Source organism: Diabrotica virgifera, chromosome 4 (assembly GCF_917563875.1).
Source record: "Diabrotica virgifera virgifera chromosome 4, PGI_DIABVI_V3a".
Lineage (NCBI taxonomy): Eukaryota > Metazoa > Arthropoda > Insecta > Coleoptera > Chrysomelidae > Diabrotica > Diabrotica virgifera.
This window is the reverse complement of record NC_065446.1, coordinates 252,244,491-252,271,627: the sequence shown is the minus strand read 5'-3', so window position 1 is coordinate 252,271,627 and position 27,137 is coordinate 252,244,491. Positions and strand designations below refer to the sequence as shown.

The window sequence follows — 27,137 nt, the reverse complement described above, 5'->3', positions numbered from 1 at the left end:
ATAATTTGCGACATGCGGACAACACAGTACTCCTAGCTTCTTCTCAAGAAGATCTGCAAACATTACTTGACAGGGTCGTTGAGGTTTGTAAGGAAACAGGTCTGGTTCTGAACACACGGAAAACCAAAATACTCGTAACAAGTAAACAACAGAATATAAAACCGTCTATATGTAAATATTGAGCAGACCAGAGCCGCTTCTAGAAGGATCTTCAAGCTATTATGTAACAGAGACATAAAAAATGCATTGAGGATTCACCTACATTGCTGCTACGTATTCTCGGTTCAATCCAGGACGAAGGAAGACTTCATGGTTGAAGAACTTGTGAGATTGGTATGGTATTGATACAAGCATGCTATTTGGAGTGGCAGTGAATAAAATTAAGATAGCTCTGATGGTACCAACGTTACCATCAAAGGACACGGTACATGAAGAAGAAGAACAAGATAATGGTTCCAATACCACGCAGTAAAAAGTACACGATAGAAAAATATCTGATGGTGGTGTTTTAAGAGTTGACTAGATATTAAATAAACAGCTACTTACGTGCAGTGCATGCATGGCCCTGAAGCAGATCTAATGAAGTCTCCTACATTATACGCCTGCCCCTTGATTTGGCATCCCACTTTCGTAGCTCTGCCTCGGTACGCGTGCGCCAAGAAATGTGGCGGCAACGTCGTCGTCGTCGTGGTGGTCGTCGTCGTAAAGTTCAAAGCAGTCGCCATGGCAACGGGGCATTCGTATCTCGGACAACAGAAACCTCTGATTGGTTCTTCGTGGCAGTTGGGGATGGGAGGAGGACAGCTCTGCTGCAGACAGATAATATCGCTTCTGAAGCAGAAGCAGAAATCACAAGGATCATCTCTGGGAATTTGTTGGGCTGATACGAATACTTTTCCACCATATCGGCAGGTTCCTGGACCCAAGGGACTTGGTTCTTCATCGTCGTAGTCTTCTCCAGGAGAGTGATAATCTGGTAGGTCAGGTACGTGTTCGTGTTCTCCAGGAATATGGGCATGTGCGGGTTCCAGGGTAGTTGGATGTTCGGTTGAAAGCGGAGTCAGTGGATGTGACGTAGAGAGCTCACCATCGACAGGGTATATTCTGGTTGTGCCCTCTTGATGAGGTCCAGACGTAAATAATTCTGAAGTGTCATTCTTTGGACTTTCCGAGATTTGTGGAGCTTCGGTTTCCGGTTTCACATCAACAGGAGACGTTGTACGAACTGGTTGTCTCTCTGTAGAGGCATTAGATACTTCTGGTTTCAGTCTGTCGTCAATATGTACTGTAATTGGTTCTTCATCGATAGAAGTACTGTGCGCACTTTCTGGTTCGGTAACTGTTCTACTAGTTGTTTCAATTCTTCCTTCCGTTGTTGTCTGTTCTGCTTCAGCAGGCTTGCCCTCTACTGTAGGCTCCACCTCTATAGGCTGCTCTTCAGAAACTATTGGTCGTGTTGTACCTTCAGATTCTTGTGTCTTTTGTTCTGTACTCGATGGTTGGCTTGACTGTTCGGTTACTGGTACACGTAATTCAGGTGTAGTAACTTCAGGTTCATTTGTTTTTTGTTCTGTAACTGGTGACTGACTTGAAGATTCAGTTACTGGCACCTTTTGTTCTGTTGCGGTTTCTGGTTCAACGGATGTGGTTTGAACGGGTTCCGAAGCTTTTACTTCTGTAACAGAATCATCGCTGGGGGGTTGTGTTGGTTTGATAGTTGCTTCCGTTATGCCAGCCTGTTCTGTAGTTTCCTGACCAAGTGTCGTCTCAGACGGTTTGGAAGCAGCTATCGTGGTTGACTCAGCTTTTTCTGTTCCTTGTGTTTCAGATTCTTTTGTAGGTAAAGTAACCGATTTTTCAGTTTGTGCTGAAGCTCCTGTTGTTACATCTGATTCTTCTTTAGTACTACTTACTGTTGTTGGTTCTTCATTAATATCGTGCTGTAGTTTTGTAGTACCTATCGTTGTACCTTCCTCTTTCTTATCTTCTTCTAGTTTTGTAGTACCTATCGTCGTAGGTTGCTCTTTGTTATCTTCATCCAATTTTGTAGTACCTATCGTCGTAGGTTGCTCTTTGTTATCTTCATCCAATTTTGTAGTACCTACTGTCGTTGGTTCTTCCTTCTTATCTCCTTCCAGTTTAGTCAAACCTATCGTTGTTGCCTCCTCCGTATTTTCTGCTTGAGATTTCGTACTAGTTACTGTTGTTTGTTCTTTGGTCACTGCTTCTGGTTCTGCTTTGGTACTGCCTATTGTGGTCACTTCAGCTTTTGTCTCTGATTGCGTTTGTTCCTTTACATTGTCTGTTGTTACTTCTTGTTCATTTTCTGTAGGGCTTCCTTCGGTTGATCCCGATATTGGCTGAGATTGTGTAACTGCGTTAATTGTTGTGCCTTCTTCACCTTCGTCTTTCTGTGTAACTGGCGCTTCAGTTTCTACTGACGGTTTAGAACTTTGTTCAGTAGACGTTGAAGATGTAGTTTCAGTAATATGTGCTCCTGAGTCCAATGGACGGTCTGATTCAATTGTTTCTGTCACTGTGTAATCTGTTGAAGGTTCTGTCGATGTTTTCTTAGTTTCCTGTTCTGACGTGGGTGTTACCTCCTTAGATGGTTCATTTGAAGAAACTGTAGGTCCCTCAGTTTCAGTTAATTTAACAGTACTTTCAGTTGATGGTTCCGTCTCTTTAGGTTTTTGCGAAGATTCTGTTTCCTTGGGAATTTCATCAGTAACTAATGTTTCTTCTGGAGCTTTAGTAGGTAATTGTTCAGAGGTAGTTGTATCTGACGATGTAGGTTCTTTAGGTTTGTCAGTTGGTAGCACCTCAGTTGGTTCTACTGTACCTTTAGAGCTTTCTTCTGGTGCAACCTTAGTGGTAACAGGAGCATCTGTAATTTCTGTTGATTTACTTGTCGTTTCAACATTTTTGTCTGTTGTAATAGGTATCGATTCTTCTGTGGAACCAATTAGAGGAGTGACTACATCAGATTCAGTTTTATTATCTTCAGATTTGGTCGTTGTTTCTTCTGGTTTAACCGATTCTGTGCTGGGAGTAATTCTAATTTCTGTAGTTACCTCTGTTGCTTTTTCTGTAGTTACTTCTGGTACTTTATCTACCGGGATACGTACTGTAGGTGTTTCTTGTGCTTCTGTATCATCATGTTGTCCTTCGGATTTTATTGTAGATGATTCTGATGTTTCGGGCGTTTGTTTTACAGTAGTAGTCTCCCCTTCAGTTTGTACTTCTGTTGATTGTTCTACAGGTGGTACAGGTTCACTAGATTTAGATGGAGCACATCCCTCTCCGGTGCAAGTTTCTCCTTTTTGGGTTTCAGTCACCTGTTCAACTGGTGGTACAGTCTCACTAGATTTAGATGGAACGCATCCTTCTCCTGTACAGCTTTCTCCTTCTTTTTGGGTTTCAGTCACATGTTCAACTGGTGGTACAGTCTCAGTAGATTTAGATGGAACGCATCCTTCTCCTGTACAGCTTTCTCCTTCTTTTTGTGTTTCAGTTACCTGTTCCACGGGTGGTACAGTCGCACCAGATTTAGATGGTGCACATCCTTCTTCTGTGCAACTTTCTCCTTCTGTTTGTGTTTCAGTCACCTGTTCCACAGGTTGTACAGTCTCACCAGATTTAGATGGTGCACATCCTTCTTCTGTGCAACTTTCTCCTTCTTTTTCTGTTTCAGTTACCTGTTCCACGGGTGGTACAGTCTCACCAGATTTAGATGGTGCACATCCTTCTTCTGTGCAACTTTCTCCTTCTTTTTGTGTTTCAGTAACTTGTTCCACGGGTGGTACAGTCTCACCAGATTTAGATGGTTCACATCCTTCGTCTGTGCAACTTTCTCCTTCTTTTTGTGTTTCAGTTACTTGTTCCACTGGTGGTACCGTCTCACCAGATTTAGATGGTGCACAGCCTTCATCTGTGCAAGTTTCTCCTTCTGTTTGTGTTTCAGTTACTTGTTCCACTGGTGGTACCGTCTCACCAGATTTAGATGGTGCACAGCCTTCATCTGTGCAACTTTCTCCTTCTGTTTGTGTTTCAGTCACTTGTTCAACTGGTGGTACAGTCTCGCCAGATTTAGATGGAACGCATCCTTCTTCTGTACAACTTTCTCCTTCTTTTTGTGTTTCAGTTACCTGTTCTACTGGTGGTACAGTCTCACTAGATTTAGATGGAGTACAACCTTCTTCAGTGCAACCTTCTCCTTGATGCTGTCTTTCAGTTACTTCATCAACTGATGGTGTAACCTCGCCTGATTTAGATGGTGCACATCCTTCTTCTGTACAGCTTTCTCCTGTTTTTTGTGTTTCAGTTACTTGTTCAACGGGCGGTGTAATCTCGCTAGATTTAGGTGGAGCACATTCTTCTCCGGTACAACCCTCACCTTCTTTTTGAGTTTCAGTTACTTGCTCAACTGGTGGTGTAGATTCGCCTGATTTCGATGGAGTACATCCTTCTCCTGTACAACTTTCTCCTTCCTCTGTGGTTTGTTCAACAGGTTTAGTCGAATCATCTGTCTTTGATGGAGCACATTCCTCTCCTGTACAGGTTTCACCTTCTTTTTGTGCCTCCGTTACTTGTTCAGGAATTGACGTAGACTCGCTTGGTTGGGATGGTGCACATGCTTCTCCCGAACAACTTTCTACTTTTATAACAGGTTCTGTAATTTCATTCTCAGTTACATCATCTTGACTAGTGACAGAAGCTGCTGTTGTCGATTTCTCTGTGTCTTCTGAACCTGAAGTACTGAGTGTGGTCACTGTTTCTGGTGATTTAGTTTCGTCCTCTGGCAATCCAGTAGATTTAGCGGCTGTAGTTGCAGATTCCTCTAGACTGGGTGTAGTTGTCTCAATAACTTGACTGCTTGATTCCATATCTGTAAAATAAAAATCGATAATAAAGAAAAATCGAAACTCGATTTTCGTAAGCTTAAAATATGACACTTACCGCATTGGTATACAGGACAGCAGCTATTTTCTGGTCTTGGAACTACAGGAACACAATCATCCTTCGGTGGATCTGGACATGGCACATGGGAACATTTGAGGATGGAGCTGACACACTTACAGGCAACTTGGCAGTGATTAAAGGGTGGCACATTGGAGTTGTTGTTGTATGTACGTCCTTCTACCAGACAGCTACCTTCTCCAGGAATACCATGCACTCTTTCTTCAATTGTAGTTACTTCTGGTTCTTCTGGAAGTTCTGTGGCAGTAACATCTGGACTTTCATCGTGTTGAGTTGCAGTCTCAGACGGTTTCGATGGAATAACAGTTATGGGCTCCGAAGTTGCATCAGTGGAGCTTTCTGGTCTTGTTGTAGAATCTGTAGTTGCTTCTGCTGATTTTGTTTGTTCTGAGTGTACAGCAGGTGCTGATTGTGTGGTTATTTCGTTCAAAGTGGTAACAGGCTCAGGCTGTTTAGTTTCTCCAATCGGTTCCTGAGTAGTTTCTGATTTGGCAGTTTGGCTTTCGGTAGATTCTGTCTCTTGTGGTTGTTTATCAGTCGTTACCGAAGGAATTATTTCATTCTCTCTAATATCATGTGATGTGGTTTCTGCTTGACTTTCTGTTGTAACCTCTGGCAACTTAACTTCTGTCGAACTTTCTGAAATGTCTTTGTGAGTTGTAGATTCATGAGCTGTACTTTCCGATGGTACAGTTTGCTTATCTTGCGGTTTTGTTGTTAGAAGTTCAGCTTCTGTTGTGGTACCAACGGCTGGACCTTCAGTTTCTGATACGGCCGGTGTTTTGTCAGTAATATCTAAAGGCTTCTGCGTTTCTCCTTCAGTAGTTTCTTTCAATGGACCCTCAGGTATTTGGTTAGACTCAGTATGGTCTTTTTCAACTGGCGTTGGTTTTTCCGTGCTTGAAGGAGCTTGGTCTTGTGTGCCACATGTTTCTTTAGTGCATACAGCCTCCGGTATTTCATTAGATTCCTTCACCGTTTCTTGTGTTGGTGGGACCTCCGCCTTTGGAGGTTCAGTTGTTTGTACAGCCGGAGCTTCTGTCGCCGTTTCTGCTGACTTTGTGGTTTCTGGGGGTTGTGCTTTAGTTGGCACTATTGTTTCAGATTTGTGATCCATTGAAAGTGGTTTTTCAGTTTCGTTTAATGGTGCACTTGTGACTATCTCCATTTCTTCTACTGTTGTCAATTCGGCAGCTTTCGTGGTAGGTGTTTCAGTTACTGGTTTAGTTTCTTTAGGACCTTCCGTAGTTGTAACCTTCGAAGGTTCCGTTTCCTTAGCGCCTTCTGTGGATGATTCTTTTGTAGGCTCGTCTGATTCTGCCTTAGTAGGTTCTTCTGTAGGTAGACTCTTAGGAGGTTGTGTTTCGATAGGTTGTTCATTCGGCGATTCTGTTTCTTGACTTCTGTCTGTAGATGGGGCTTTAGATTGTTCTGTTCCTTCAGGTTCTTCTGTAGAAGATACCTTGGGAGCTTCAGTTTCTTCTGACTTTTGTGTAGTCAATTCTGTAGGATGGTCTGTTTCTTGAGAGCCTTCTACAGATGGTGCCTTAGTGGGTTCAGTTTCGTCAGATACTTCACTCGGTGAGGCTTTAGTAGCTTCTGATTCTTGAATTCGTTCTGTTGTTGCCTTTGTCTTTGAAGGCAATGTTTCTACTGGTTCAACTTTTTCAGTAATAGTTTGAGTCTCTAAAGATGTTTCAGTAGTAGCATCAGGTTTGGATGGTTGCGTTTCGGTTGATTGAGATTTTGTTTCCGTTTGTTCACTAGTTACATCTTTATTATCTGCTGGTGTTCCTTTAGGCAATTCAGTAGTGATACCTGATTCAGTAGGTGCCTTCTCCTCTGTAGGCTTATTTGGTTCTTCTGTAGAGTGTGACGGCTGTGTGTCTTTGGGTTCTTCGCTTGTTTCATCTGCTACTTCAGATTGTGTTACAGATGTGATGGGTTCCGTAGTAACATCTCTAGGAGATTGTGTTTCTTGAGATTTTTCAGATGATGCTTGAGTATTTTCGGTTAAGTCTTGTGCCTTCTGCGTTGATTCTTGAACCTTCTCAGTAGTTTCTTGATATTCTTCAGTCGCTTCATGGGTTTCTTCAGTCGTAGGTTCTCTCTCGGGAGATTGTGTTTCTATTGGTTCTAGTCTAGTAACTCCTGGTTGTCCTGTTGGACGTGATTCTGTTGTTGTATCTAATTTAATAGCGTCAGTGGCTTTATGAGTTTCTGGTTCACTTGTAACATCTGATTTTGATGTCTCTGTTTGGGACTCTTCTGGTTTGGATGATTCACTAGGAATATCTGCGGGAGCGGGAGTATCTTTTGTACCTTCTGTTCCGATAGGTTGCTCACTAGTGACATCAGTAGGCTCTTGAGACTCTTTAGGTCCTTCAGTCGTTTCAGATTTAGGCAATTCTGTTTCTTTGGCCTTTTCTGTCGTTACTGGTGCTTCTTCAGGAAGTTTGGTAGTTTCAGCAGTTTTTGAGATAGTTGCTCCTTCAGAAATGGCTACTCGTTGCGTTGTTACCTCTTCTTTAACAACAGTTGTTTCTTGTGGAGTTATGTCAGCGTAAGTGCTTTTATCTGTTTCACTTTCAGTAGTGTCTTTAGGTAACTTGGTAGTGCTTTCTTCGCCTTCTTTGGATGGTTCTTGTACAGTTGGTTGTCTGGTTTCTCCTTCTTTGTCTATTGGTCTTGTACGTTCGTCTTCAAAGCCTGAGGGTAACGCTGTAGATGACTCTTTACTGGCAACGGTCGAAGTCTGATGGTCTTCTGGTTCTTCTGGTTCTTCAGTTTCGTCATGAGCAATTGTTTCATGTTGAGCAGGTTCTGTTACCTTCTCTATTGGGACTTCAGTAACTTCTTGTGTCTTTTCAGTTGGGGTTTCAGGAATTTCCGGTTGTTTTGTAGGTTCTGGCGAACTTTCTGTGAGAGGTTCCTCTGATTTATCTGTTTTCTTTGGTTCTTCAGTAGTACCGAATACTATAGAGGATATTGTTTGTGAAATTTCAGTTACTACCTCTGTCACTATAGAGGTTAATCTTTCGGTGGTAGTTTCTGGTTTGGTTTCTGCAGCATCTGTACTGAATTCTCCTCTATCCTTAAGTTCGGGAGTAACGACTTCTTCCGGCTTACTTGTTTGTGATTCTGGTGTTACAATAGTAGGTTGTGTTGTAGGAGCCTCATAGGAAGATATAGTCGTTAGATCTTCTTCTGAAACCATATTGCAGTCGTAAGTATCGGGACAGCAGTGGCCTTCTTTTCGTGGAAGAGCTGTACAATTGACTTTATCCAAAGGAGTTGGTCCACATTCTTGAACGGCACAGACAATGTCACCTCTCATACAGTAACATTTTTCGCATGGTACGTCCTTCTTGACCAAAGCACCATCGAGATATTTTTCATTGTTGTATGTGCAGTGTGTTGGAATTGCCGTGGTTGTAGGAATGAGGGTGGTTGTCGGTACTTCTGTAGTAGTTGTAGTAAGAAGAGGTCTGGCAGTTGTTTCGATCTGGGGATATTCTGGATGATCTATAAAAGAAAAAAAAGTTGTTATTTATTGATGTTTTAAACTTTTTCTCAGGTAATCTTACCGCAATCATATCGCAATGGACAGCAAACTCCTTCGAGATACACAGGTTTGCAGCCTTCGACCAATTTTCCAGTTAAGGTACATTCTTGTATGATACAGGCAGTCTTGTTTCTAATACAGTAGCAAACCTCGCAAGGGTTGTTGGGGTTTGATGGCACTTTGGCACCGTCAGCGTAGAAGAGGTTATCTATTGAGCAACCGTATTCGTTGAGGTGACCTATCGCTGTAGATGGTGTCGTTGAGGCATGGGGGACCAGCTGGACAGGAACTGAACAAAACAAAAAAATCTTTATTAGTGATCTTATGCAGGGATTGTTGTAACTATTGGGACTTACACTAGAGTTAGGTTACTTGGACCAAAATATGGGTATTGGACCAAGTATGAATACGTAGTTTCGTTAATAGGAAATAATTTGTCTTACCTTCGGGGCAGGTAATAGTTGGACAGCATTGGTCGGGTTTCTTTTCTACTTTACAGTCTTGTCCGATGGCTTTCGTGAAAGGACACACCCTAAGGTAGCACATTAGCATCCTGTTGTGGCAAGTGCAGTTTAAACATGGCTCGTTCGTTATTATCCTATCGCCTTCGTCGTAGTGCTCGAAATTATAGTAACAGCCAGTTGCATCAGCGACTGAAACAAAATAAATCATTGTTAAACATAAAATACTTAATGTAATACTAAAAGTAGAAAATCTATTATCTAAAGTTTTTTTCTTAAATACTCTATCTCTTCTTGAAACTTTAGATCTGATTGTTGGTTTCCCTGTTCTACTATATACTTAGATCTCAGCTAGTGTGTTTGATTTAATTATGGAAAACTTATATCTAAAACTTCAGTTATAAAAAAATCTATAGTAACGGGTAATTACTCCTTTACGTTCCTGAACTTCTAAAGTTAATAATGCAGGGAAAGATTCAAGGAAGGCGCAGCATAGCTAGAAGAAAAATGTTCTGGCTGAGACACCTCAGAGGTTGGTTTGGATGCAGCTCAACTGAACTCTTTCGGGATGTAGTGTCAAAAGTTAGAATAGCCATCATGATTGCCAACCTTTCTATATCTTACTCTGATGTTGGACAGTTTAGTCTTTGACCAGGGTTTCTAGTCCAAGGGTTCATCAAGGGCATTCCTTTCTTTTATAGTAGTTATACATAGTCATAAATTGGACAACTGAACTCTCCAGAACGCTCTTTTAGTACACTAACATATCTGTTATATATTATTGTGTATCAATTTATCAATCAAAGATAGAATAAAAACTTTATTAATTTTAATATAACGCGGGCACATAAATTTGATACACCCTGTATATTGATTTGTAACTATTTATTATAAGTAGTTTTTAAGAAGTGGGTTATCGTTAATGAGTTTTTTTCCCTGAGTGATATGAAGTGATATGAATAGACAATAATTGTTCAGGGTATTTGGAGATTATAACGGTGTTTTGTTATGCACGAGGCCAAAAGCCACAGGTAATGATATCTTTAGAAAATAATGTAAAAGAAAGTTTGTAATTTTAATTTCCTTTTGTTTAACCCCGAGTAAATTTTGTAGAATTTCCCGAAAGTAATTATTATGATGGTAGGAATATTTTTGAAACAATGCGTGGGTTTTTCGAGTGAAAAAAAGAATGGGGAAGAAGAAATGTCGCTGATTGGTTTGGCAATTTGGAATGGGAAGGAGAGAAGGTTGAATTTTCAGATAGTTTTGGAAAGAGGGATTATTATGTGATCGGCATCGCTGAAGAGCAGTCAACGTTTTCGTGGATAGTTAAAAAGCAAGTACCAGTGGTTGTTTGATAGTGGAGAGGGGAGCTGAAAAGTGGAACGAGAGACAGATCAAATTGAGAAGAAATACCTCTTTGATTCTGTATTATTGTGAGAAGGAGAGGAGAGAATTTTGGAGTTGTTTGAATCGAGTACTGGTTAAAAGAGGCCTGGCTCGTTGTTTCTTTGGAGAATTAGTGCTGGTATGCTGCTGAATTGAAGCTTGAGAACGGAGAGGGCTTTGATGGGTAGCCTAACATAGTCAACAAGGGAGAGCTGTTTGGGTCAAGAGGAGACATCATTGTGAGTGAAGCAAAAGGTCAGTCAATTTATGTGAAAGATTTTTTTTATGTTCGGAAACTAAAATTTTGAGTAAAAGCATTTGAATTAAGATTCCAATATTTCAAAAATTAAATAGGAAGTATAAGTAATTTTTGCGAATACCTAAATTTGTTTGTTTAGCTTGTTATATCAAAGTCATCGGGAACAAACCGATAAATTTTTATTTGAACTAGAATAAATTTAAGTGGTAAACATTTCATTCGGACAGCTATGTCCACAGGTTTTAATTGATCGAGTATTGAATTTGATAATAAAAGATATTTCTGTATGTTTATTTATGTATTTCTATTTATTTCCCTTTCCTATTTTTCTCCCGATAAGAATCAACTAAGAGATACTGAAACCACGAGAGAAGATAAGTATAACATAAGATAATTTAGATATTTTTTTGTATTATAAAAAAGCACCCTGAGATTTTTTCTTAATTTTTTTGAATGATTTGCAACAATTGGATAATTAATTGAATAATTAATTGGAGTAATCAAATAAAGACTAATTGATATGAAAGTAATAAAAAGCAGATCATAACAATATAGATAGTTATAATAAACATAATGAATGACTGAAGCATAGTTTTCTTGTAATATTAAAGGTTTGTACAAAAATGCATTATGAGCAAAAAGTGACAATATTGATTTCAAGTAATTATTGTGTTCCGTATCGCTTAACGTGGTAATTGATATTCCTGGACAATAATGTATTGCTCTAAATCCATAAATAACTATAATTACATCAATAATTATTGTACATTATAATATATTCCTTTTTAACGTTATCGCCTAGGGACATACACAAAAACACGGCAGCTATTAGGCATTAACATCATACGGTACATTTAGAAGAAGAAGAAAAAACACGGTCATTAGTGAACGAAGGAAAACGGTGACGATATCGTCCAAAAATTAGAGCAGTAGAATAGATAATATGGTATTTTATATAATAATATTCAATAAGCAACGTAAATACTTCGTCTCTCTAAAACTATACTAGCTTTTTGTAGTAAGACATTTAGCGCAACAAGTGCTTCAGGTTGATATTGACTTTAACTTAACTATCCGTAGACCAGGACATTTAGCACTAAAATCACCGGAATAAATCGATTTTTAAATACAACACCTATTAGAAACTTTCAACTTTTTGCATTGTGTTCAGGATGATGCCAGGAAAAATGTCTACTAAAGAAAAATGGGTGAAAATACATAATTGCATTTTAAAGTGCATAAAATGCATCCAAAATGCATAAACACATCAAAATAAGCAAAATAAGATTAACTATTTAGTGGGAAATAAGCCACAATTAAATTGAAAAAATTATTTTATTAACGTTTCGAAGCCCAAATCGGGTTTCGTTGTCAAAATACAAAATACTACTAAAATAAACAAAAATGTTGTTGCTGAGTAAAAAAATTCTTCTAATAATTTATTTAATCTGACTCATTTATATTGGCAATTCAGACGTATATTATACATTTTAAAGTAGAAGACTTTAAAATGATATCGCCAATATTTATGAGTTGCGTTCCTGGGACGACTTTACTAAAAGATAGTTCATTCGATTACATGAAATCAATCCCAACTCAAGAATATCCGTCACAAAAAAATCATAGCATGTGATCTGTCTTTAAAAAGACAAACAAATGCAACGATGACAGTAAAATTCTCGCGTTAGAGATTCCATAGTAAATCACGAGGGAAAATCAGGAAAAAACCTCGTGATACTATCCCGACATCGCAAATATTTGGTCTTACATTTAATTTACTTTCAAAAAACTAATACCAAATTCTGACTTTAATATGTTTAAATTATAAATAATATTAATAATACATAGATATACAATAAGTAATACTAAAATATAAAATTTGTACTAACTCGATATGTTATTGACTTACTAATCGTGGTATTTTCTTTCTATTGACTTCCTCTTTCAGTATGGGTAACCACATCCTACTGCATTCTACCGAGGAATTTGCGACACAATTGGTTTCATTTAGCATAATTAGAGCCGCTTCTTTGATTTTTCTCTTTTTACTATCTGATTCTTTCAGGACTATACTTGAATCTCTCTACTGAACTCTATGTTCATTATCCCATGCGTGTTGACATATTTGAGATCTATCAAATTCTCTATTTTTAATATAAGACTGATGTTCACTTATTCTAACGTTTAATGGTCTTGATGTTTCACCTAAATAAAATTGTTCGCATTCACAAGGTATTTTATAAATGCAATTTTTTGTTCTGTCTTGTTCATTGTTAGGTTTACTAAAAATTTTGGTTACCCATACTGAAAGAGGAAGTCAATAGAAAGAAAATACCACGATTAGTAAGTCAATAACATATCGAGTTAGTACAAATGTTATATTTTAGTAATACTTATTGCATATCTATGTATTATTAATATCATTTATAATTTAAACATATTAAAGTCAGAATTTGGTATTAGTTTTTTCAAAGTAAATTAAATGTAAGACCAAATACTTGCGAGGTCGGGATAGTATCACGAGGTTTTTTCCTGGTTTTCCCTCGTGATTTACTATGGAATCTCTAACGCGAAAATTTTACTGTCATCGTTGCATTTGTTTGTCTTTTTAAAGACAGATCACATGCTATGATTTTTTTGTGACGGATATTCTTGAGTTGGGATTGATTTCATGTAATCGAATGAAACTATCTTTTAGTAAAGTCGTCCCAGGAACGCAACTCATAAATATTGGCGATATCATTTTAAAGTTTTCTACTTTAAAATGCATAATATACGTCTGAATTGCCAATATAAATGAGTCAGATTAAATAAATTATTAGAAGAATTTTTTTACTTAGCAACAACATTTTTGTTTATTTTAGTAGTATTTTGTATTTTGACAACGAAACCCGATTTGGGCTTCGAAACGTTAATAAAATAATTTTTTCAATTTAATTGTGGCGTATTTCCCACTAAATAGTTAATCATAAAAATGCCACAAGAAAATAGCTTCAGAACAACATTAAGCAAAATAAGGGCTAAGTTTTATTACTTAGAAGTTTTTGGGGCCACTAAACACGACTAAGGCATCAGAACCAACCTCCGGAGCACCTGGTAAACGGGGTCGCTGCTAAGGTACGTCATCTGGAGGTTCGAGGGTTATCGGTACTAAATTGATACAAACAGATTACTTGGAGGTTTTTGGAGTCGCTGAACATGAATATGCCATCAGAACCGACACCCGGAACATGTGGTGCCCAGTGTCACTGCTAAGACACGTTATCTTCTCCTCCCGAGTATCGGGGGATTTTGGCATTAAATTGATGCAATTAGATTAATCTGGTGGTTTTTGGGGTTGCTGAAAACGAATACGCCATCAGAACCGATCTCCGGACCACATGATGTCCAAGGTCACTGCTAAGGCATGTTATCGTCAGGAGTTTTTTGAGGACCAGGCGCACCAGGGGTCGGTTCTGATGGCGTATTCTTGTTCAGGCCACCCCCCAAAGCCCCCGAGTTATCTGTTTGCATCAATTGTGTGCCAAAAACTCTCTAAAGTTTAGATGAAGTGCCTTAACACTGAACTTAGGCACCAGGTGCTTCGGTGAATGGTTCTGATTGCGTATTCGTCTTCAGCGACTCCAAAAAACACCGAGCAACAAAATCTGGCCCTTAATACACTTATTTTGACATGCTTATGTACTTAAAAATGCAACTATGCTTTTCTACCCATTTTTCTGTAGTAGATTATTTTCCTGGCATCATCCTGAGCAAAATGCACTAAGTTTTAAGTCTCTAGGTGCTGCATTTAAAAACCGATTTATTTTGTGCTAAATGCCCTGGTCTACCGTAATAGAATTTACATCTTGATGTAAAATGTGTCGTCTTTTTTCCCTAAAATACCTGAATAATACCAAATAAATAACAAAAAATGTTAAACCAAAAACTGCATAAAAAGCGTTAAAATTACACCACGCAAAATTTTAGAGCCCAGAAACCCGACACATTTATCTCAAGCAGCTTCTTTTACGGAGGTTCCAGGACTTCTGGGCTAGTTGTGTAGGTATGAGACAGCTAGGCTCCACATAGTGGGGCCATCCAAAAGTCTTACAGCCAAGCTCCTCCTTCTAGACCGTACACGATGATCTCCGATGGCCAGTATGCTAACCGGCCACTGTAACTTAGGCGACACCTTCATCTGCTTGGATTGGCGGTTGGCCCACGGTGCCGTCTATGTGATGATGACGAGGAAATCTCCTCACGTATATTCTGGAAGTGCCCGACAGTGCCCTATCAAAGCTGGCAGATCGGAAATCTCCTCACGTATATTCTGGAAGTGCCCGACAGTGCCCTATCAAAGGTGGCAGATCCTGGGAGGGATGGAGATGATCATGAGATGAATCATCTCCCATCTTAATAGGAGATAGGAGATAATTACTAAATATATGGCAGATATGGGAACCCAGAGCAGCCTGAGTCCCAGACACGCCGAAGACCAGGTCCTTATTGGCCTAGTCTGCATGATAGGGATGATACAATGGGCCCACCTTAGGAGATCTAAATGTCGAAAGGGCTAACAAATGGGTCTTGCCTTGAACTACCATAACCATAACCCTAACCTTTATGGGTTATTACTGGTCAGAGATAATGCTCGTGAAATAATTATAAATGATGTATAATATTCTTACCTGGGTAATACTCGATATCAGTACTTTGTTCATTTTCGTTTTCTAAAGGAGCTGAAACAAAAGAAAAAATTGTTAAAATCCTTGTCATAATCGGTCAATAAAACAAAATCGATAAAATATATAACGGGTTTGAATATATTATACACAGTGACCTAGAAATCCGAACACTCATTAAAAATTATTATATTTTGAAAATATTTTGAGGTATCTCATTCCATATCCTAGTTAACGCCTCCCAAAAAGCTTCCAAAGTTTAAGACGAATACTATGAATTAAGAAATCTCCGATACATCATGCCCCACACGTGTTCAATTGGGCATAAATCTTGGGATCTCGCCGGCCAAGGAAACAGTTTCACACTAGCCTGTTCAAAGAAACACTGCTGAAAAATGGGATGGTTGAGCTTCTGAAGGTAGGTTATTAGGTAAGATTTCAGAATTTCTTCTACGTATCGCCGAACTATCATTTTCCCTGACGAAGATTAGAGGTGACCTTGAACCACACGCGATAAAATTCTAATAGAGCAGTGCACGTGTTGTTAAAAAAATAAAAAAAACTGTGGATTTATATTTCACCACGGCCCCGTCGTCTTCTGATCCTGACTCAGCCATACCACATCGCTGGACAGAATCGAGATTCATTACCAAAGACAACGTCATTCCATTCCAGATCCCAAGCCAATGGATAACTGCACTATTCAACACGATTATATCGATGTTTAGGAGTAAAAAAAGGAAACCCAGTGTGCCCGAAATGAATAAAGACCAAAATTTCGAATTCGACAACAAATTTTTCCATGTTCTGTAAACCATTACAAACTGAGTAATATAATAGTCCAGGGTAATAAGGTTTTTTCCATGACACTCGAGCAGCCAGGGTACTGAAGCGTTTTTTCCACAGGTAATACCTATAAGAGCAAATTGTAACTATTTCCTGCGTAGGATCTGGCGGCCATTTTTATTTATAAACAATTAAGTGTCAAAAAATGGCATTTTCCCTTTTTTTTTCAAATAAATGGAAAACAGTGAAACTTATAGTTTTTTTAGTACAAATATCTTTGAGATTATGGACAAAGCTTTAAAATGACGTATTACAAAGTTTGATATACTCATTTATTGTCAATATAATTGCGAAAAAAGTCGGAATTGCAAAAAAAAATAATTTCGCAATATCTATTGTAATAATTAGTGTACAGCTTTGAAATTTTTGTCATATAAGGCTTCTTTGGTGCTTAATATGTGATACAAATTTCAAAGCGATTCATTCAATTGTTTAAATTTTATTCAAATTGTTTATCCCAGAAAGCATTTTTTTTGCAATAACATAAGTCAGAAAGAAATGACGTTAGAACCATTCCACAGATGTCAAATGAAAGAGCATGAGCTATGTTTTTAACTTGGTTTAAAAAAAGCGAATAAAAAAATGCATTTATTAGTAATAAAAAATTATGCAAAAGTATCGTAAATCTTTCCTTATAAACAGGGAAAATCTATGTCGAAACTATTCCCTGTTACAAAAGGTTTAAGGCAAGGGTGCTGCTTATCGCCAACACTATTTAAAATATACATCCAGAAAGCTCTGGAGCAATGGAGGAAAACAGTTGCTGGGATGGGAATAATGATTGAAGAAAACTGCTTAACAACTTTGTTTTTTTGCTGATGACCAAGTAATTCTTGCCAACGATGAACATGATATGGATTATATGCTAAGAAAGTTACAGATCGAATATGAAAAATGGGGCCTATGTATGAACATGGAGAAAACGGAATATTTGAGAATAGGAGAGGAAACCGAAGATCCGGAATTAGAGTTAAGAAATATAAGGAAATGTAAGGAATATAGATATTTAGGAAGCATAATATCAGAAGAAGGAACTACAAAAAGAGACATACAGCATAGGATACAGCAAGGAAGGAAAGCAACTCGTATTTTAAATGGTCTACTATGGTCTAACAAGGTGAAGCTGAACACAAAGTTAACAATCTACAAAACAATTGTGGAACCTATTATAACTTATGGAGCAGAGTGTTGGCAACTCACAGGAAAGGAAAGAAAAAATATAGAAGTAGCGGAAATGGATTACTTAAGTAGAGCATGCAGAGTATCTAGATTAGAACATGTATCAAATGAGGAAATAAGACGACGGACAAAGAGTTTATATTCCACGGTTGACCATATAGAAACAAAGAAATTGCTATGGTATGGTCATGTTATGAGAATGTCAGAGGAAAGATGGCCAAAAAGAGCATTAAATTACACACCCATAAATAGAAGAAGAAGAGGAAGGCCTACAGAAACATGGAAGAAAGGCATAGAACAGTCTATGGCAGATAGAGCTATTGACGAAAACGAATGGGTGGATAGAAAACGATGGCGAGCGAAATGTGGGATGCGGAGGAAACCGTAGGAACCCCACTACTTATATATATATATATATATATATATATATATATATATATATATATATATATATATATATATATATATATATATATATATATATATATATATATATATATATATATATATATATATATATATATGTTATTGCAAAAAAATGCTCTCTGAGATAAACAATTCGAATAAAATTTAAACAATTGAATGAATCGCTTTGAAATTTTTATCACATATTCAGCACCAAAGAACCCACATTTGACAAAAATTTCAAACCTGTACACTAATTTTTACAACAGTTATTGCGAAAATAATTTTTTTTGCAATTCCGACCTTTTTTTGCAATTATATTAACAATAAATGAGTATATCAAACTTTGTAATATGTCATTTTAAAGCTTTTTCCATAATCCCAAAGATATTTGTACTAAAAAAATCATAAGTTTCACTGTTTTCCATTGATTTGAAAAAAAAGGGAAAAATGCCATTTTTGACAGTTAATTGTTTATAAATAAAAATGGCCGCCAGATCCTACGCAGGAAATAGTTAAAATTTGTTCCTATAGGTATTACTGGTCGAAAAAATGCTTCAGTACCCTGGCTGCTGAAGTGTCACGAACAGGGTATATTTTTGTCTTATTACCCTGGCCTATAAGAGCAGTGGCAGGCAAACATACTATTAGATTAGCGCAAAATAGAAAAAGATGGAAGCAGTTAGGAGGAAGCTACATTCAGGAGTGGATGGAGAATGGTTGACAAAGAGAATAAACGGATAGGGCTGAATTTCTAATCGTTTATTGTTTTTGGTTAGATATTTTGGATTGGACAGAAATTTTATTAAAATAAAATAATTTTTAATGGGTGTTCGGACTACTATGTTAATTAGTATATTTTAGATGTATTATTGTAAAAGACTTTGTATCATAATGGTATTGCACTACATGTTCTATTATAAGTGAATATATTTTACACAAATCTCTTATTCACAACCTCACATGCGTATTTTCCCCTGTATATAGATAATGTGTTCAAAGAACGTTTAAGTTCAAGGCGTTACCGGAACACGACCGTCGACTATAAATGTAATTTTTCGGTTAAAAGTGCCTAATTACCATAGTAGTTAGCAAAGTCTTTACAAAGTCGCGCAGGTGACATTTAGACCAAGTGGAAACTGGCTTTCTAATGAAGAATAAGGTATCCTACCGCGGATTCAAGGGTCGACGAACTAGGAAAACGTCTTGGGATGTTGATCATTTATATCAATAAGAACTTTTCGCCAAATATCACATAAGGAATAATTTTATTAAGATTTCAGATTTTTAAATAAAAACTAAATTTGTAATTGATTCACAGGAATAAAAGTTTCCTATTCAGTATATTTGTGAAAAAATCATCGATTTCACGTAAAATCTTCGTCCTCCTAATAGGCCAGGGTAATAAGACAAAAATATACCCTGTTCGTGACACTTCAACAGCCAGGGTACGGAAGCGTTTTTTCGACAGGTAATACCTATAAGAACAAATTATAACTATTTCCTGCGTAGGATCTGGCGGCCATTTTTATTTATAAACAATTAACTATCAAAAAGTGGCATTTTTCCCTTTTTTTTCAAGTCAACGGAAAACAGTGAAACTTATGATTTTTTTAGTATAAATATCTTCGAGATTATGGAGAAAGCTTTAAAATGACGTATTACAAAGTTTGATCATTTATTGTTAATATAATTTCGAAAAAAGGTCGAAATTGCAAAAAAAATATTTTCTCAATAACTCTTGTAAAAATTAGTGTAGATCTTTGAAATGTTTGTCAAATGAGGGTTGTTTGGTGCTTAATATGTGATAAAAATTTCAAAGCGATTCATTTAATTGTTTAAATTTTATTCAGATTGTTTATCCCAGAGAGAATTTTTTTGCAATAACATAAGTCAGACAAAAATGACCTCAGAACCATTCCACAGGTGTCAAATGAAAGAGCATGAGCTACGTTTTCAACATGGTTTAAAAAAGTGGATAAAAATGCATTTATTAGTAATAAATAATTATGCAAAAGTATCGTCAATTTTTCCTTATAAACTTTTTGAATAACTTTTTTCAAAAAAAATTAACTTTTTTAGCCTGTTTTAAGGTGATACAGTAGCGATCAACAGGTAGCAAAAACGCGTTCCAAGATTGCGGCTGTAATTTTGAATATTTTTTCGAGATATTTGGCACACGTATTCGTAATATAATAAAGAATGGCGGTACAGAGCCCAATTTGAAAAATATATTAATATGTGGAAATTACTCTGTAATTAAATACAATATTAAAAAAACGAGCCTGTACCGCCATTAAGAAGAACAAAAAATACACTTTCTTCAAATAAACTGTTTTATCCGATGCCTAGATTTTGTGTCATTTTGGAACTACTAAAATTTTTTATTTCATTAGTAGTTCCAAAATGACACAAAATCTAGGCATCGGATAAAAAAGTTTATTTGAAGAAAGTGTATTTTTTTTGTTCTTTTTAATGGCGGTACAGGCTTGTTTTTTTAATATTGTATTTAATTACAGAGTAATTTCCACATATTAATATATTTTTCAAGTTGGGCTCTGTACTGCCATTCTTTATTATATTGCGAATACGTGTGCCAAATATCTCGAAAAAATATTCAAAATTACAGCCGCAATCTTGCAACGCGTTTTCGCTACCTGTTGATCGCTACATTTACTCTTAAGTGCACAACTACCAAGTAACGTTATCTATATCATAATTGATAAAAAATTGTAATAAATATGTATAATTTCTTATACAACAAAATATAAAGTTTATAAGGAAAGATTTACGATACTTTTGCATAATTATTTATTACTAATACATGCATTTTTTATTCACTTTTTTTAAACCAAGTTGAAAATATAGCTCATGCTCTTTCATTTGACACCTGTGGAATGGTTCTAACGTCATTTTCTTCTGACTTATGTTATTGCAAAAAAATGCTCTATGGGATAAACAATTTGAATAAAATTTAAACAATTGAATGAATCGCTTTAAAATTTTTATCACATATTAAGCACCAAAGAACCCTTATTTGACAAAAATTTCAAAGCTGTACACTAATTTTTACAACAGTTATTGCAAAAATAATTTTTTTTGCAATTCCGATCTTTTTTCGCAATTATATTAACAATAAATAAGTACATCAAACTTTGTAGTACGTCATTCTATAGCTTTTTCCATAATCTCGAAGATATTTGTACTAAAAAAACCATAATTTTCCCTGTTTTCCATTGATTTGAAAAAAAGTGAAAAATGTCATTTTTTGACACTTAATTGTTTACAAATAAAAATGGCCGCCAGATCTTACGCAGGAAATAGTTACAATTTGCTCTTATAGGTATTACCTGTCGAAAAAACGCTTTAGTACCCTGGCTGTTCCAGTGTCATGGAAAAAACCTTATTACCCTGACTATAAGTGCCCTCTATATTGAGGTTGGCGATCAATGTGGAAAATTTCTCTCTGTTCTGGGCTTGATGAATTAAGTCATTCCTGTTGTGTGGGACAAATCTCTGATGTTTCGGAGCCAGGATTTCTTCCTATATCCTTTTACCTTCGATTTTGCCTTCTAATATTACCTGGAGCTGCTCAAATTCCCCATGACACATCATGTGTTAAATATCTGTTAAATACCTCTATGTGTTAAATACCTCTAAAAGAGGTATCTGAGGGGTAGCTTATGATAAATCTTGAAGACGTAGAACCGTAAAAAGTTAAAAAATAATTGTTTGTCTATAAAATGTTTCTGATACATTTTAAAGAAAAATGGAGCAAATAAAAGTTGTAGATCTTAAAAAGTTTTTAATTTTGCGAGTATCTATATGAAAATACATAAACAATTGGCCGAGATAATTACAAGAAATCCGTATTTGTATTTTTATACCAGTAATTTATAAATATTAATAGCTTTGTTTTTTGCATAATGTAATAAGTATACCTACTTGTATTTGTGTGAATGAATGATAGTAGCCCAGTTCTTATTATTTTCTAGAGCTACTTCAGTTAAAAAAATGAATGTTCTGCGTGCCAGTGCCATAGGTGCTGATATATTGCGAATTTTTTCAGCGCGATTCAATTTGGAAATTTCTTCTCAAAAAAACTGAATTCGCGAGAGGTCGTATTTTACGAGTAGGTACCATGACTTTAAGGTCATACCTTTTTAGTCCTACCCGGCAAATGTCATCGATAAAATGGATCATACAATTTAGATCTTCGTTTATAATCTGTTCAAATTTCAGCTCTTAATCATAATATAGTAGAGTCTGATAATTTTTAGTTATTTCTTCATAGCTGATAAAGTTAATCGCTATTCAAACTATACTTTTTATGAAAATTCAGAATTGCGACTGCCAAAATTTCATTATTTTCAAAATGCGCCAAAATTCAAATCTGGTGTACTTTTTGGGACATTGGTGATAGGACGGACTAAATTATCCCAATTGTATTCAACCTTTTATTTATCGTTCTAATTTTCCAGAAATTGTTTTTATTTTTCTAATATTTGTCATTCGTTTATAAAATCACGTATTTACTTCATTGCGACATTTTTAACATGACGAAATTTCTAGAACCGATATTTTTTGCATACATCGTGAATCACCTGTGATTAATAACGTCAAATCGTGAACCAAGTCATTTTCCATTGTTAATAGTTATTTTAGAGGCGAAACATAACAATAATGTCATTGTTTAGTTTCCTTTAAACGATACAATAGAAATTTTTATGTTATATCAGGTAAATATGGATATTTTACGATCCAATAAAATCAATAAATAGCGGCAGCCGAGGAGAAAGAATAAATAGAGCATTATACAGTTCTGGAAGATTTTGAAATATACAGGGTGTAACAAAAATACAGGTCATAAATTTAATCACATATTCTGGGACCAAAAATAATTCGATTGAACTTAACTTACCTTAGTACAAATGTGCACATAAAAAAAGTTACAGCCCTTTTAAGTTACAAAATGAAAATCGATTTTTTCGAATGTATCGAAAACTATTGAAGATTTTTTATTAAAAATGGACATGTGGCATTCTTATGGCAGTAGCATCTTAAGAAAAAATTATAGTGAAATTTGGACACCCCATAAAAATTTTATGGGGGTTTTGTTCCTTTAAACCCCCCCCCCCCCCAAACTATTGTGTACGTTCCAATTAAATTATTATTGTAGTACCATTAGTTAAAAACAATGTTTTTAAAACTTTTTTGCCTCGTAGTACTTTTTCGAAAAATCAGTTTTTATCGAGATATTTCGAATATTTGTCAAATCCACCACATATTTGTATATGGTTAATTACGATTACGGAGACTTGGTAATAATATCAACATTTATTTATGTTTTACATTTTTAGGGCTATTTTGAACCATATTAAAAAATAAGTCACATCTCGATAAAAGTTTTTATTTTTTCGAAAAAATACAAAGAGGCAAAAAAGTTTTAAAAACACTATGTTTAACTAATGGTACCGCAGTAATATTTTAATTGGAACGTACACAAACATTTGGAGAGTTTAAAAGAACAAAACCCCCATAAAAATTTTATGTAAACATATTGAAAAATAAGCCTCAACTCGACAAAAACTGCCTTATCGAAAAAATATTAAGAGGCAAAAAAGTTTTAATAATATTGAATTTAACTAATGGTACCAAAATAATAATTTAATTGAGACGTACTCAAAAGTTTGGGGAGGTTTATGGGAACAAAATCCCCATAAAATTTTTATGGGGTACACAAATTTCACTATAATTTTTCTTTAAGATGTTTCTGCCATAAGAATGCCACATGTCCATTTTCAATAAAAAAATCTCCAATAGTTTTCGATATATTCGAAAAAATCGATTTTCATTTTGTAATTTCAAAGGGCTGTAACTTTTTTTATGTGCATATTTGTACTAAGGTAAGTTACGTTCATTCGAACTATTTTTGGTCCCAGAATATGTGACTTCATTTATGACCTGTATTTTTGTTACACCCTGTATTATTTTGTACTTGAAATTGTATAAGTAGAGTAATAATCTATTGTGTTGTCTTAGTTTTGTTTAAATATTTTGTTGGGAATATGAGATGCAAGAAATTACATACAGAATAAAGATGTATTTGATAATTCAGCTTTTAGGTCGGAGGGAGTCAACTGTCAACAGTCAAAATAAACTTAAATGAAAGAACGACAATTTTTTTTCACTTAACATCAAAATTATCCCCATTATGGAGTGGTTATTGGCACCAAGACCAATGATTACGAGAAAGCGTTTGATTGAGTACAGCTGGCTAAGATGATGCAAATACTAAAAGGAGCGGGAGAATAGTAATTGCAAACCTCTACTGGATTGAAACCACAAGGCTATATTTTGTCTCCTATAACCTTAAATCTCAAGTGTAGGCATGGTCCTGTAAAGTCCTAGATATGGATTGGTCATTTGAAGATTGGTCAAAAAGGAGTTGAAAACCAACCACTATAATGGTAAGCCGTTGACACCAAAACCATTCCAGAAATGGCGCAGAAAATATAAAGATGAAAAAATAAAAACCTGAAAGATAAGTCGGAGAAGAACTACATTACAAAAGCATTAGCACCAAAAACCATTTGAGAAATGGAGTAGATAAGTTAAGAAGGAGGATAAAAAAGAGCACAACAAATGAAATAATTGAAATTGGTCTAAAAAAGGAGACGATCGACAGTTTATTATGAAGCAATTAGTAAGATAAACTCCGAATAAAAACCTTAAGTAAATAGAGAAATAAAAAAATAGATAAAATATCTGAAAATTCGAAAGAAATGGATAAAAATAAATAAAATATACTGAAAGTTTTAAAAAGGCAGACAAAAAAGTGTATATTGCCTAGTTGTTGGTTCCTGCACTATAAAACTACGATTATCTCGCGATATCTCGATTATGTCGACCATTTCAAGCAATACTTTAGAGCTAGTCGAAAAAGTTGTCCTTCTTCGTGGCTGCATTACGACTGCAATAAATATAAATAGCTTTAAAAAAACTGAGTCGTGTCCGATCTGGCAACTATTTATAAACTCGCGAAAGAAAAAACAATTTCATTTCCGTGCTTGCGGGTTATTGATAGAGATGAATCAGTCAGTAACGGATCCACAATAGGAACGATACTCAACTGAGTTTTAGTTTCGATTTTGTAGAATTTACGATTGAAAAATTAAAAATTATTAACACAATGAGAAGTCTTAGATCCTAAAATCTAAAACTTCCATCGGCGGAACCAACATTCTGGTGACAACCTGAATACGTGGTTTCAGAGCCTATTTTACTTCAAATCAGGCCCGAGGCACTACATAATTTTCGGGCCCTTAACAAAAATTTAATAGTAATAATAATAATAATTTTTTGGTAGGGGAGCCCAAGCAGGGATTTTTGCAGTTACTCGAGCGCGTCAGATTATCATATAAGGAGAAACCTGGTACCCTGCAGATGTACCTCTACCATATATTGGCTCTTAACACAGGGGAGTTCGTTAAGGGGGCCCGAAAAAAAAATCTATGCTTAAAAGAACTCGAAATTGTCAGATTAAGATTAAGTACCTGCAAAAGAGTGTATATTTCAAAAATCTGACGATTTGGGCCGGGCGTAAGGAAATGGGTGAGTCCCAAAGTCCCGAAATGCATGACAGATCGAAAAACTAAAAAATATGTACTCAATATTTTTTAAAAATCTATCGAATGATACCAAACACGACTTCCCACGGAGGGGGGGGGGGTAAATGTAATATTTTAAATACGAAACCCCTGATATTTCGCGAAATGAACATCAGATCGAAAAACTGTAAAATACACTTATTTAATATTTTTGAAAAATCTATCGAATGGCACCAAACACGACCCCCACGGAGGTGGGGTGGGGGGTTACTTTAAAATCTTAAATAGGAGCCTCCATTTTTTATTGCAGGACACATTGCATATTGAAAAACACCAGGACACGACACTTGCCCCAGTGCGGTTTTCGGACTGTTTGCTTTACTGCCAACACAATACATTCACTTCAAACCCTGAAGAGGACAAAATCCTAAACGGGGAAGCACATTGAACGCATTTCTTCTAAACATTACCTAGACAAGCAAATCAAACAATGTGGCTGGCTTTTATTGCAGATTTGGATTCCTTGCGTAAAAATAAGTAATTTTTATTCGAAACATTTTTTCGAATTATGGATAGATGGCGTTATAATCGGAAAAAACAATTGTTGGAAAATTAAATTAAAATATGGCAAGCGCCCACTAAAATGGAAAACTTTACTTAACTTTTTTTGGTTTTAGGACCTACTCTTCACAACCCAATAGGTCCCCATAACGCTCGAGTGACTGCCCATTTAGCATACTTTGCTCCCCTACCATAATTATATAATAGAAATATAGTTGCAACCGAAATTTAAATTTTTATTAACAATAAATAAAATTTATATTTAAATAATTAAAAATTGTTTAATTGTTTAAAGTGCAAAAACTGCCGTGGAATTTCTCTACTATGTACAGTATATTACTATAAAGTCCTTACGTATATTTTAAACCAGCTTAAACTAGCAGAAAATATAATTGGACGGTATCAGACGGGCTGCAGACGGGGAAGCTCGACAATGGATCAAATATTTACAGTCAAGCAGGTCTGGAGCAAATCATCGGAATTCGGCATTGATGTTAACAATATGTTTGTAGACTTTAAACAGGCATACGATTCAGTCAAAAGGAACAGACTACAACAGACTATAACATATATAAACAGCTTATTTCAGAAAGGGACTCGAGTCATAGACTTTCGAGTCACTAACTTTCGAAATACAAAGATGAGAATCTATAAAATCTAACTCGACCAATAGCATGCTATGGCAGTGAAGTATGGGTCCTGAAAGAAACATCCAAAAACAAACTAGACACATTCGAAAGGAAAGTACTGAGGAGAATACTATAGGACCTGTGAGGGAAAACGGAATCTTCACAATTCGATACAACGAGCTTTATCAACTTTATAAGGAAACACTCCTGTCAGACTTCATTAGAATACAAAGATTGCAATGGGCGGACATGTGATAAGAATGGGAGAGGATAGGCTACCAAAAAGAGCAATGAACGCTAGGATGCTGTTCTCTTAATTTTTGCTGTTTTCGTGTTTCACTGCCACTTAAATGATTGTAACATTTGTAACTCATGATAATAACGAAACGATTACTTAGTTAAGAAAAATAAGTGTTTAAAGAAATTTAATAAAACGACTAATGATTAATGAATAGATTAGTTGAACTAACTAAAAAGCACAGCACTGAAAACTAATATTACATACAAGCAAGCAATACCTTTTCATAAAACATTAAACTAAAATATTAAATTTAAAAGTGCATTCTGAATTTCTGAATAAGTTTTATGA

At 35.9% G+C, this 27,137-nt stretch overlaps 1 protein-coding gene across 6 annotated transcripts in view; it reads right to left on the bottom strand.

The window, feature by feature from the left end:
- Nucleotides 1-27,137, bottom strand: part of LOC114326186 (mucin-17) — a 296,076-nt gene that overhangs the window by 4,988 nt on the left and 263,951 nt on the right. For 3 of the 6 annotated variants that reach the window (XM_050649964.1, XM_050649963.1, XM_050649962.1), the window contains exons 3-7: nucleotides 15,325-15,375; nucleotides 8,989-9,198; nucleotides 8,568-8,834; nucleotides 4,960-8,505; nucleotides 547-4,888 (exon numbers count right to left, since the gene is read on the bottom strand). In XM_050649964.1, coding sequence (XP_050505921.1) covers nucleotides 547-4,888; nucleotides 4,960-8,505; nucleotides 8,568-8,834; nucleotides 8,989-9,198; nucleotides 15,325-15,375 — 8,416 coding nt within the window. The remainder of the gene's footprint in view (nucleotides 1-546; nucleotides 4,889-4,959; nucleotides 8,506-8,567; nucleotides 8,835-8,988; nucleotides 9,199-15,324; nucleotides 15,376-27,137) is intronic. The other 3 variants (XM_050649965.1, XM_050649966.1, XM_050649967.1) reach the window with 3 other exon arrangements.